General features: G+C 39.9%; 1 protein-coding gene across 1 annotated transcript; it reads left to right on the top strand.

Moving 5' to 3' along the window:
• The first annotated feature begins 2,882 nt into the window (after positions 1–2,882).
• Positions 2,883–10,912, top strand: ARL6IP1 (ADP ribosylation factor like GTPase 6 interacting protein 1). Its single transcript, XM_054589632.1, has 6 exons — positions 2,883–2,994; positions 5,069–5,202; positions 5,665–5,784; positions 7,990–8,107; positions 8,704–8,788; positions 9,207–10,912. Exons 1-6 carry the CDS (start codon positions 2,956–2,958, stop codon positions 9,323–9,325), a joined length of 615 nt encoding a protein of 204 aa, XP_054445607.1. The 5' UTR covers positions 2,883–2,955; the 3' UTR covers positions 9,326–10,912.
• Positions 10,913–13,441: the final 2,529 nt, after the last annotated feature.

Here is a 13,441-nt window from a genome sequence, read left to right as displayed (position 1 = left end):
GTCAGTATTTAAAACTACAGAACAACATTACTGACATACACATTTCTTGGGGTATAAAGGCCTGAAGAAAAATTAAAATGTCCAGTTTGCTTTACTGTGTGAAAGTCATTGCATTTGTTGCTGTCGTCTGGTACTTTTAAAACGTCACATCCTGTTTTTGTAGTACAAAAACAAAGTTCAAAGCTACACTAAGGGTTGGTTTTGTTCTTTTAATTAGGCCAATTGTAAAGTTTAGTTAGAAATCTTATAGTGCTCCTGGGCTGTGAAGTCGCAATAGCTCTGGGAACATCTTCCTTAAACAGAGTCTTTGGAGAAACTTGCTTGAGCTGCTTCCATTTTTTTTCACCTACCTCAATTTCACAAGTGTCGAAAGTTTTCCTTCTTGAGTTATTCATAGGGAAACTTGGGTGAAAACTGGACGTACTTTCCAAAGTAGAACTGTCAAGGGGGGTTTTGTATGTTTTTAGAAATGCCACTTTTCAAAGCCTAATAATGCTGTGGCGTCTCATTTGAAAGTAGATGTTACTGTGCTAATAGCAAAATTTGCACTCAGTGCTCAGGATATTCACTAATTACATGGCTGTTGATTGTTTGGGACCTTTTTCTTCTGGAGAAGCAGGGGAGGGCCTGCCCCTCAAACTTCATAGCTTTAAAATCTCCCAGTATGGGGTCTCTGGATCAGTTTGCTGCATGTTACCTACATAACCCATTTTCCACCCAATAGTCCCCCAAAGTAGCACTTTATTGAAGAGTCCCTTTCCCTTGCAAAGGCTTCCTCTTCTGCCCCCAATCAAGTGTTTGTATCTGATCCAGGTGCTTTATTTTCCAAAGATCCTCCTGAGGCAAGGAGATAACATAGGAATAACTTGGACTGCTTTGCTGTTACTGCTCAACATCTAGCATCCTGATTGCCAGGAAATGCCTTTTAGCACTTAGGTAGAATGAATGGCAAAGCAGGGCAGGGAGGAGGGAGACATGTCTAGCCCACTAACTCAGCAGTCCTGATTTTGGTCCAGTAATATTGCCAGGTGTTCTAACATCACAAGATTAGCATGGGGGGGGGGGGAAGTCCTTGAACTTCTACGTATCATTTCCACCATCTGAGAAAGAAAGCCTTTAAAACTACTCATTCCAAGGCCTGAAAAGTGGCAGAGGATCCAGTGCCCGAAGAAGCCCATAAAACAACTTTGGTTAATTGCCTACCTCTGGTCACTATCTGTGTTACCAGGGAGTCCCTAATACCTAAAGAAGGAGCCCATAAGTAACTTTGGGTAACTACTCCAACTTTAATTGCCTCCTGTCATGTATCTGTTTTACAAGATGAACAAATGGAGTCTGAAGCAAGGTAAGAATTTGGGCTAACAGACCCCCACACATACTTAGTCCTCCCCCTCCTGCTCCCTAAAGCTGGCACATTTACCTGTCAACCAATATGTAACTTTTTTACTACCATACCGCCAACTATATAAGTTTTCTGAACAAAGGACTCCCTCTCTTGGCTGTGGCCACCCTGGGGCTTGCCACGCTGGCCTTTTGCTGCCCTGTTTTGCCCTGAACCTATCCCTTTCACCCTCCCTGGTAGCACCCCTACCCCAAAACTTAGCCAAACCGATTCTCTTCCACGGGGACAGATCACTAATAAACCCTGGGTGCACACTAATGGATTTGCTGATCTGTAATCCTTTACGTGCAACGGCAAGAACCACCAGGTCTCCTGTCAACACTACCGTTTCTTGAAATTCATAATGCTCCTGTCCCCCTGACTTTCTGTGGTCTGTAGCTATATTCTCTCACATTTCTTTATGCCTTCTCTAAACTCTTAAGAACCTGGTAGTTATCTAAGGAGCGATTTTAAAACATTTAAATTTGATGGTGTAATATAGATAAGTATAAAAGGATAAAAAGCAGTAAGTTACAAGCTTGGTAAATTTTCCTAAAACAGACATCTGACCAGGTAGGTGAACATCTGGCATGATTTTGTTTTGAATAAAAAGCAAAGCACTTGTTAATCCTGGAGAGAGAAGAAGAGAAGTGCCTCAGCACAGTTCATCTAGATCCTAAATTGCTTAGGAATTTCACGGCTCATGAGAGGGTTTACCTATTTCCTTAGTATGATCCCAGATGTCAGGAGGGTTCTGTCAACACCAGCACTTTTGGAGAGGGAGCGCCTAGTTTACTAACTCAAGTGCTCCATAAAGACCCCTGTATTAGCCATTTTTATAAATCGGTGCATTTTTCACGAGCTCTCAAACTAAGCCCAGACCTGTCTGGCCCTATCCCCGTCCCTCCACCCCTGCAATCAAGCTAAGGCCTTTTCCCTAATGGGTAAGGAGGAAACAGCAGAAAACCCACATAAATAGCTCAAAATTTAAGGAGGTGGGCACGAGTCACAGTTACAAATCTGGGCAGACACCTGCGGCCAGAGCAGGGATTAGGCCGCCTAGGGACACAGCAAGGTTAGGGAAACATGCCCATCTCTGTCTGATACTGCGTAGCTTATTTCTTCGAGAACTAAATTTCAGAGTCTCCTTAGCTGCTTTGAGGTTCAGCAGAAGATCCATGAGATACCGTGGCGGCCAATCCTGGGGAAACTGAAGCCACACGAAGCAGAGAGCTGCGACGGTTCAACCGCTCTCGAAAGGCCTCTGCGGGGCTGTGCACATCGCCTCGCCGCTGATTGGTCATTCTGTGTCCCCGCCCCCTCAGTCCTGCGCGGCCTCTGTCTCCTTTGACCTCGATTTCAAGTCCAGCGCTAGGCAGCGGTTGGTCCTACTCTCCCAGAGCTTGGGTTCGATATGTCCAATGAGGAGCGGGCTTCGCGGGGCCTGTCGGGAAAGGCGGTCGGCCTATATAAGCGGTTTGCTGGGTGTGTCGTCGCGTTGGGGTTGGTGTGCTGATCTAGGAGGAAGTCGCGTGAGGAGGCTGGCCAACACTCAGTGAAGCGGCACCTTGGGGATGATGGCAGAAGGAGATAATCGTAGCACTAGCTTGCTGGTGAGTGTCAGCGCCGCGTCACGGGGAAAACGAGCAGGGCCTCTGTATTTCTGTGGGCTCGATCGGGCGGAGCTGCGGCCTCGTGTCTGCAGCCCGCGTTGGCCCCGGCCCTTCTCTCCTGTTTTCCAGGCGCAGGCGACAATGCCTGCCCCTCGGGCTTCTTGGGTAGCTTCTGCTTGGCGGTCTCTAGCCGTATCGACCCCTAACAAACCCTTGGAAAGTGGCGAGGAGGGCACGTGATCAGTCATCGTGAATACCAGTTGAGGAGGAAGTGAGAAAAAGGGGGACGGTGACAAACCTTGAGTGTAGCCTGGGGCAGAGGACTGCGAGGTGACTGTCTAGCGCATTTGGGGCCTAGGCCCCGGTCGTGTCCGAATTTACCCGCTTTGATCTTAACCAGGATGCCCTCCGTTCTTTTTCCCCACACTTGGTCAGGTGTGGAGGATCAAAGGGAATTGCTGAGAATTTCTGTTAGAGCTGGCATAGCTTAAAACGGCAAGGAGGCAGCGAGTTCATCGTAGAGAAGTGGGAAGTGGGGTCCAGCTGGATGGACAATGGGAGGCCCAGGCGTTTGCCTGGAATTCCTAAGTCTGGGAGTCACAGGACGACTTTAGAATAAGCAGAGGTCCAAAGAAACTGAAATGGGGTTGTGTCACAGGGGGACAAATTTAAGCTCATTACGAATTTCACAGCACGCTCTAGGCAAAAACGAGAGAAATCCATGCATTTTCTCCATTGCCTTTCCACAGGAAAAGGCAGGCCACACACCACAACCACAATGAATAGAAGGAGCAAAAAATTTAATTTTTGATTTTTGGTTTCCCAATACCCAGGCGCTAAGGAATTCAGGGGCTTTGCAGGGCAGTTTTGTTGTGTGTGCATTTGTTTTTAGAAATGCATGACCTGCCAAACACACAGGCGTCCCCCCCCCCTCCCCGCCCCCCGCCACCGTAGTGAGCACAGTTAGTTCCCTCCCTGATCCTTTTAAGAGCACAAAGAAATTGCTAGAGTTCACACGGCTATGGAAATGACAGGTCCTGGTCTGGAGCTCAAATACCCTTTACAGCAGAGCAATGTAACTTTAAGGAGAACAAGGCCCTTGGCCTTGGATTTCCTGTATTTAGATCTTTAACTTCTATGTATCTCAGTTTCCTCATCTGTAAAATAAGGATAGTAACACCTTTTTTTAATCTTGTTGGGATGATTAAAGTATAAGCATATGAAACACTTAGCAGATACTCTTTCACATAGTAATCTTTTATTTAAAGACTTAAGCCTGGTATATAAAGTCAGAAATGTTGAGGTCACCTGGGTGATCAGTGTGGCACAGAAAGCACTGTCCACTGTCATTTGCATATCTTCCTGAGACATTTATAAGGACACATGGATTTTTTTGTTCCAGTTTCTTTTCCTATACCAAAACCAGCCGAAGGGCTTTATGCCACATTAGCCCATCCTAGAAGTCAAATTGTCAGCTTTTCAGAGAGATTTGAAGTCTAATCAAAATGTCCTGCTAAGTGTAAGAAGCGCTGTAGAGGAAAAATAAAAACATATATAGAGGAAAAGTAGTTTTCCTTAATTGTGCAAGTGATGTCAACATCTAAATGATTCCATTACACAAAGAGCTATTTTAGAAATTGAGTGCTGTTCGGGGAAAGGCTTTTCTAATGGACTTGGAAGTAGGGGTTTAAATCAATGAAATGACAAAACAGATCAATTCCAACCACCTGAAATGAGTGAATATAAAGTGATCTGGGGACTGTGCTTGGTAGAGCATGACTTTGGGAAAGTTAACTATTCTTTAATTGTAAAATGGGTCTTAATTATCCCTATCTTATGTAGAGTGTCCAGTTCTTAGATGTGAAAGGTGACCAGTAAATAATAGGGTTTTTTTCCCCCCCTGCATTGATTTCTGTCATTGGTACCAAAATTGTAGTTTTTAGAAACTAACGTTTAAAATAGTGATTTAGTTAACAGCTATGTTTATACTTGGTGGCTTAACTCTTAACTCTCTAGGAACCACAGAAATGTTGAGAGTAGTAAAATAATGGTTTTAAATGTTGATCATATATAGGCTGCAGAGACTGCAAGTCTGGAAGAGCAGCTGCAAGGATGGGGAGAGGTGATGCTGATGGCTGATAAAATCCTCCGATGGGAAAGACCCTGGTTTCCACCTGCCATTGTTGGTGTGGTTTCTTTGGTGTTTCTGTAAGTGAGCTATTCAATTACTAAAGATTGTGCGTATTAATAAGGGCTCAAGTAATACACAGCCTCCATTTATGGAAATGTCTTAAATCTTTTGTAAAGTATAATCTGTAAAGAATGCCTTTTCTTAGAGCAGTTTGCCTAGTTTTTAGGATTTGTAGTACTTCTATGAACTCGGTAACATTATGCAGTTGAATAAATCAGTGACTCTTAAACCGTTTGGCCTTAGAACACTTTACACTCTTAAAAAGTATTGAAGACCCTAAAGAGCTTTTTTCTCTTGGTATTTGCATTGCAGTTATGATGTTGTCATGTCATGAAGCTTCCAGAAAACCACTTGTGAGAAAATTAGATTGAAAAGGGCAAGTAACATCTATGAGAACCAGAGAACTAAGTGAATAAACATCTTCACTGAGGAATAATGACTATGTTTTTCTAACCTTTATTTTTTTTTTTTTTTAACAGGACTATCTATGGTCTAGATCCATCTGTTCTGTCCGGTGTTTCCTGTTTTGTTATGTTTTTGTGCTTGGCTGACTACTTTGTTCCCATTCTAGCGCCTAGAATTTTTGGCTCTAATAAATGGTAGGTGGCATGATAATTTGACATTCTTATTTCTGAGAAGTTACCCTGTTGGCTGTGGTTAGTACCCTGTAATTTATCACAGAGAACTGTCTAACCATCAGATACTTTAGGGTTAGAGTTACTGCTTTTATATAAAGAGTATTTTAGCTGATTTGTATATAAATAATGAATTTCCAGTACTTATATATCTCCATTGGTCTTTTATGGTCTTTTATTTTGACTTCCTTTTTTTTCCTTTCTAGACCTTTTTATTGAAGAGGGGGGTTTTTTCTTTCTTTTTAGGTAACATTTTATCGAAGATTGTAGAACTCATATGAGCTTTCCATAAAAGTAGTACATTTATATTTTATATTTATTTTAATTGATATTTAAGATAGTATATTAATTTCACAAGTTATTCTTGAATGAATATGAAAACAATAACTGGTAGATTTTTGTCCATTCATTTAGGAACTATTTATTGAATGTCTACTTTTATGTTCGGCGCTATTCTGGATGCTGTGAATTATTTTGATTTTTAAGATTGGTCTTGTGTTTAAGGTTGAGAATATTGAGGCAGTTCAGTGGTAGTTAAATGCATAGCAAGTGCTTCAGAATAGGTTCAAGTTGTACATACAAGTGGGTTGTTGATTTCATTTATACTGTTCTTTGAATTAGTAACTTACTGAGTTCCCAAGATATAGTTAAGTGGCTATGGAGCACATTAAAGTATTTTAACTTCTCCGTAATGTTGCATTTCTCACTTTTCATCCAAATAATGAGAACTGGGCATTGAAATAGATTTTTTCCCTCCCAGTTGCTATTCTCCCTCAGTTGTTTAACTTGATTATTCTACTTGTGCCTTTAGCTTTTTGTTTCCCTGATAATAGCAAATTATAAAATAATTCTTAAAAGGAAGAATTTCAAATGAAAGCCCTTGGGTCTCTGAGAAAAATTCAGATGTTTTGAGGGAATTTGCTTAAGTTATGGGATAATTAAGTATATTTATTTAAAGATGTTTTCCCCCATAGCAGAATGGGTAGTATTAGAAAATGTCCTCTTAACTGAAATTTTTTTCACGTGCAGTAATGAATTATGCTGCTGTTTTTCAGGTAAGTTTGTAATCACACAGTATAAAAATTTAACAAAGAGAACCAACTCCTGACCTTGACTTTATTAGCCAGCTGGCATTCTAATCTGCTACTTTATAATTTCTAGAGAGAAGTTTTCAGAAACAAACACTGAGTTTCATGGTAATCAGTATGTGGCTTGGTCTTTACAACAGAGAAGTTTGACTTTTTAATCCTTATGTGGAAGGAAGGACATTGTTGCATAGCCATAATCAGCCTTGACTACAGGCAACACAGAAGGTCGAATTGTTTGCAAGAAGTTCCAGGACTCAGCAGAAATCCTCCTACTGTACCTTTCACTGCAGTTTCACAGGGTTGAGAATTGGAGGAGAGAAGACAATATATCCCCCAGCGAAGAGCTTGCTTTTTAATAGCAGCCATTATAGCCATGTAGCAAAGACAGTACAATAGCAATTTCTATCAGAATGCTCTCCCCCCCACAAAAAAAATTATAAACAAAAAAGTGCTTTCTTGGAGGATCTTGTTGTATTTTTACTGCTGTTTTGTTTATGATTATATTATTTCTCAGTGGGACTAAACTTAGATTGGAGTTGTGTGTTGCTACTGCCCTGGCATCAAATGTATTAAGCCCAGTTGAAGGTATTAATGCTGTGAATGCTGGTAGTTACTGTCTTACTGAAAAGTGCTCACATAGAGCTGTTTGGTAGAAACATCATATCTTCTTCAAAATAGTGGGGCTCTGGTGGGCTACAACCCAGGATTCACTCATTAGGATCTGAAAAATAATATAGCAATAAAGAAATTAATTTATACTGATTTCTACACAGCCCATAGTTGTATGAGTCTTTTGTTACTGTCATTAACAAAATGTGGCTTTAGTGCCATAGAGTACCATTACTTTGTACATAAACACACTCACAACTGGAGTTGTGTGTTTATGTAAAAACTTATTCTTGTGCCATCTAAGGTGTCTTAATGGTATAAGAACTTTTTCACTTTTGTAAGATAATGACGACTCATGGGTGTTTTTTATTTAGATTTTCTTCAGAAGGTAGCTTTTTAAATATGAGAGGAGGGTGTATTTCTGTTGGCTATAGAGATTTGCTTATAGTGAAGGGGGAAATTCTTTTTCTAGGACCACTGAGCAGCAGCAAAGATTCCATGAAATTTGCAGCACTCTAGTAAAAACTCGACGCAGAGCTGTGGGCTGGTGGAAACGCCTCTTCACACTAAAGGAAGAAAAGCCAAAAATGGTACTTTTTTGTTTTGATTTATTCGAGTAAAGCAAAATTTTAAGATTGAGTCAGTTTTTACTTCATTGTAATATAATGATAGCCTTTTTGTTTGAAGAGTTGTATTTTGATATTTATTATCCATTGGTTTAATTCCTTTGAGTACATTCATAAATGCATATCTGCATTAGACTGAGTCACCAGAAGTTAAAAAATACATTTTATATTTAATTTGTATTCTAGTAGAGTGAAATCTTTCTTTTTTTTTACTGAAATAAAGTAAAAAACATATACTTAGAAAGCATTTGTTTTCTTAATTCAGCTTCAAATAAAGTTACTATGTAGCATTATTAATTGTAAAAGTAGTATTATTTATTATGAACTATTTAACTTAAATATAGAACTACAGTAGTTCTAGGAGGACATGTATCCAAATTCTATAAAGCAGGTCTAATAGAGCTTTCTGTGGGTCCTATATAATATATAGGTACTAAGTATTTTTAAAGAAAAGTGGTAATAAAACTGAATCATTTGCCAATCTTTGAAACAACCTTCTAAAGTTATGCTTCTTAGTCTGTTTCTAGGAGTTGATACATTCTTATTATTTTTATTACTAGTACTTCATGACCATGATCATTTCTCTTGCTGCGGTTGCTTGGGTGGGACAGCAGGTCCACAACCTTCTTCTTACCTACCTGATAGGTAAGTCTTGGAGGACACAGGCACATCCTGCGCAGTGAAGTCTAACTGGAACTTAGTTAAACAAATATGTGCTAGCTTACCAAGTTTAAGGCACTGAACAGGAAACTGGGAGTCTAAAAAGATGACTAAAACTCAGGTCCTTGTTTGCAGGGAGCTTGTGCTCTTGCAGGAGGTTAAGACAACATAATAACCAGGGTAGAAAGAAATGTGCAGGAGGTAAAAATAAATACTGTGTCATCTGAGGTTGGGAGCTATGATAGCCAAAGTTTCTGGAGATAAATATCAACAGAAGTAGTAGACTTCCTATTTCCTCCTCCCATTAGAATGCCTAATAGTCTGGGAAACCACCTTCTCTAGCATGTAGTATGATTTAAGAAGTGAATTGCTTCCTCCCTAATTTTGTTTGTTTATTTTTAAGTGACTTTCTTACTGTTGCTTCCTGGACTAAACCAACATGGAGTCATTTCGAAGTACTTTGGAATGGCCAAAAGGGAGATGAACAAGCTTCTTAAGCAAAAAGAAAAGAAAAATGAATAACACATCTTCTCCATCCAGTGTGATTAATGGCATGTGTACATGTGTGTACATTGATTGTCCTTGGGAACAGTTTCTATTATCTAGATACTAAAGTGTTAGAAGTAATCCTTTGCTCTCACTTCTTCTGCCCTTAGTTACTAGAAATTCAGACTTGCCACATAAGGCTTTTATACATAGTATCTTCATGTCAAGTGTATCTGGTTGCATTGTCATCAGTTGGCCTTATGTGGACAACTCATTCATGAATATAACTTGTTTTGATTTTTCTTACCCAAGGTTAATTGAGTTCTTACTTGTAGGTGACCTCCTTTAAAATAAAATAGTGGTGAATTTCACCCTTTAGTACAGTTAGCAGTGACTTGGATAATTGTTCGAGTTGATCTTTGCTTGCTAGATATAAGGAGTGGTGGCCTGTGGCTACAAAAAACTGGTTCTACTCCCTACTTCCAGTCTTCTTAAAAAACTCTGGCTTCATGAACATAAAAGACCAAGATTTCCACTTCCTATGAAGAGACCAATGAAAATTCATTCCTCATTCTGTTTCTATGCCATGGGAGAAGAATCCTCATAGAATAAAATTAAACTAATTACACGTGCTAGTATATGTTGATTTCTCCCTTGTGTAAAACTTAGCAATTTGTAGAAAATAGTGATTCTTCCTCCAAAATGGGGAATCTGACAGGCTTAGAGCCCTTGTCCCCTTGCACTTAGCCTCCAAGTTAGTTGGTCTTTAAAAGCTTTTTAATAGCAAGCTTCTAAAGGCTTGGATTTAGGATTTTTAGCATACTTTTAATTTCAGATTTTCAGCTGTCTAAAACTAAAGTATGTAAGAGATGAAGACTTGTGCCTATGACTTTTACTCCAAGACCAGCTAATCAAGGACAAAAGTCTTCCTGTGTTTTGTCAAAATTCAGTTAATAATCTTTTCCTACTTATTTTTCAATTTTCATTTTATGGTAATGTTGGCTGCTTTGGTCCCTGTAGATCTGGCCTAGGAGGTGGTGACTACACTGGCATCTGACTTTTTCCCCTAGATATTTCTCTGAAAAATACAAGGGCTGTTGGTGAGAGCAAACTTGGGGAGGGCCTTGGGTCTATAGAGGTTTTGTAACTCTTGGGGAGCATCTTTGAGTCATTCTCCCTCTTAGTAGCTAGAAGTTTAGAGTAGTTGAAGTCTGTGGAATAAACCTCTAAGGGCCAAAAATGTGACGTATTTGGGAACAGGTCTTAAATTCTAATTAATTAGCTGTAATATAGTTCTGTGAATTTATTGCACTGATGCTATAAAACCTGGACTTTGTGGTATGATATATCTGTCCCTAAATAAGTGTTGTTTTCTCCCCTTCAATATTGGTGTAAACGGTGGCACCCATGTAGCATATGTTTGATTTTTTTAATGTTTCATATGAAGACTATAAACTACCTTAATTTACATGTGTTTCCTCATTGTATATAAGCCTATTGTCTTACCTGGATTTTTTTTTCTTGTATACATGGTCTACTAATTTAACTACTTTTGTGGTTTTAATCCTGTATTGTTATTTCTAATACTTTTGTTTTGTGAAAAGGGGAAAAATAAAAGCTGGAATCCCTTTTTGTGTCCTTTCTTTTTACTTTAGCAGCCAGTACAGTATTTATGTGGGTGGTTTTATGGATCTGATGGATTTTTTACATTAGAGCTCAAATTGGACATTTTATCATTGGTCCTTACCAACTAAACTTAGTGGATCCTGGGAACAGATTATCAAATTAAATTCTGAGACCACCCCTCCCCTCAAACCCCATCCCCACTCCCCAAAAAGGATGGATTTTTGTTTGGAGCCTCCTGGGGGATTTGGTAATACCCAGAAAAGGGAAGTCTCAACCCATAGTCACCATGTGGTCGCCTGATACTTTGAAATGGCTGTTAAAATTGGTGGTTCTTAGTACCATTTGCAGCAACAGATCAAATTGCTCTTTCATGGATTTCTACCATGAAGCTGTGATTACATCTCAGGCTAGTCTCACTGGCTAGCTTTCTTCCCAAGCCAGCCTGGCTACCCTTGTGTGTGCCAGCTCTGGCCACAGCAACTAAGTCCCTTTTTGATACTTCCCTTGCCATCACCTCCAGTGGAGGTCCTGTCATCCCAGAGTTCACAAAATGTCAAGAGGGCCATTTGAAGTTGTGCCAAAAAGTTTTTAGGAGAGGTGATTTAATGCCCACTCATTGTTTACATGGTTGCCATTTATTTTAACAATCAGATCATGATCAGTTCTATTTGGAGCCCTCTCTGCAGGCTCCAGTTTGCCGATAGCATAAATCTCAAACTTGTAAACAAGGCAGTTTTTTTATACATAGCCCTCCTCTAGTTCAACTCCTCTACCCTATTTCCCAATTCCAACCCAGCCATTATGGGTTCTATTCATCTTTATTCCATGCCCTCCTAGTTCTTGGAGCTGTTACAAGCCTACTGTATCTACTACCCATACACCCAAACGTTTTGGGATCAGGCTGACCTAGATCCAAGCCCCACCAAGTTGTCTAGTAGTTTAGACAAGTTAGTAGCCACTTTTTTTTCCCTTTGATTTTTAAAGCTAAAAAAATTTTAAGATTGAACTTCATCTAATTTTTGAAATGGGGATAACAGTATAGATCTTATGGGGCACTATATAATCACATTTATTCTGATAATTCAATAAATTAATCTACAGGAAACAGTGGCTGTTAAAATTGGTGGTTCTTAGTACCATTTGCAGCAACAGATCAAATTGCTCTTCCTCTCAGAGCTTTAGCAACATCCCAGGCCACATCTGCATTTCTATATGGCATACTGCCCCGTATAGTGTGTTATTTAGAGTTCTGTCTCCCCTACTGTGATCTGCACCTCCTAAGGGCAGGAACATATTTTTGTCCCCTCTTAATGTGGCACATGATATTTTGGTGTTTGTTCAATGAATAGATGGAAGAAGTGTATAAAGAGATAGTGAATGGGACCTCGCTGATGTGGCTTAGTGGATTGAGTCCTGGCCTGAGAACCAAAGGGTCACCAGTTCAACTCCCACTCAGGGCACTTACCTGGGTTGCAGGCCAGGTTCCTAGTAGGGGGCACATGAGAAACAACAACACTGATGTTTCTCTCCTTTCTCCCTGCCCCTCTCAAAAAATCTTTGGAAAAAAAAAGATAGTGGATGGTGCTATTTTTTCTATTTATGGTAAGGCTCTTGAAGTGGGTTTATTCACTTAACTCCCCATGGTTGCTAAGGCCCTTAATTAAGGTGAACTCCACATTCTTAGTAAAAAAACCTTTTTTTTACGTAAGTGCAGGGGAACCAGTTCTTCAAGGAAATTTTCATTTAAAAAGCAAGTGGTTCTTTTTGTAATGTATATTTAACCAGAGATTTATATATGCTGAGATATCCAAATTGGGAGCTTTGCTTTCCTGCAGTTCACTGAGGATTTGAGAAGTGAGGTGTTGTAGGCAGAGGCTTTATACTAAAAAATGTTAAATTGATGAGCTTCACTCTGCCAGATTTTGTATTAATCTCTTTTATGAATTATCCTTACAGCAAATTCAAGTGATTGGTAATATCATCCCCATTTTACAGATGGGGAAAATGATTTGCCCATTCATTTTATATCTATCTATGTACCTGTCTATCTCCAAGGACTACTATGAGCCAGATATTCTCTCTGGTAGCTAAGAGTATAGTGGTGGGCAAACCAAGTCCCTGCTTGCTTGGAACGTAATGTGGACAAAATAAATACACTTCTCATGAGGTCTGGTGTGGTGCAAGGCGGCAGGTGTGCACTTCAGGGAGGACCTTGTAAACTTGGCAAGGAATTTGTATTTGATAGGAGCCCTCGGAAAGTAAATGATGTGACTTTCAGTTTTGGAAAGGTCTTCCTGACTGCCATAAGGCGAGGATGGATGAGAGTGGGGTAAACGTGCAAGCAGTGAAATAAGGAGGCAATGGGTAACTAGCTTCAAGGTCATGCAGCTCCAGGAGGAGGTAGTGATTAGACGCCTGGGCTTCAAGCAGTAGTTACAACTCCCAGCTCTTTCGGTTGCCAAAATATATTGAACATCTACTATGTGACAAATGTTGTGCGAGCCCGTTGTCACCATTATCTCATCT

Source organism: Pteronotus mesoamericanus, unplaced genomic scaffold (genome assembly GCF_021234165.1).
Source record: "Pteronotus mesoamericanus isolate MK-2021 breed Mesoamerican mustached bat unplaced genomic scaffold, CSHL_Meso_final scaffold_167, whole genome shotgun sequence".
Classification (NCBI taxonomy): domain Eukaryota; kingdom Metazoa; phylum Chordata; class Mammalia; order Chiroptera; family Mormoopidae; genus Pteronotus; species Pteronotus mesoamericanus.
This window is presented reverse-complemented; position numbering and strand designations above follow the sequence as displayed.

Bases quoted from the DNA above. Each gene is read 5' to 3' on its own strand.
- ARL6IP1 (XM_054589632.1), top strand. From the start codon at position 2,956: ATGATGGCAGAAGGAGATAATCGTAGCACTAGCTTGCTG. The intron at 5,203-5,664 runs GTAAGTGAGCTA...TTTTTTTAACAG, and splicing joins GTGGTTTCTTTGGTGTTTCT to GACTATCTATGGTCTAGATC. The intron at 5,785-7,989 runs GTAGGTGGCATG...TTCTTTTTCTAG, and splicing joins ATTTTTGGCTCTAATAAATG to GACCACTGAGCAGCAGCAAA.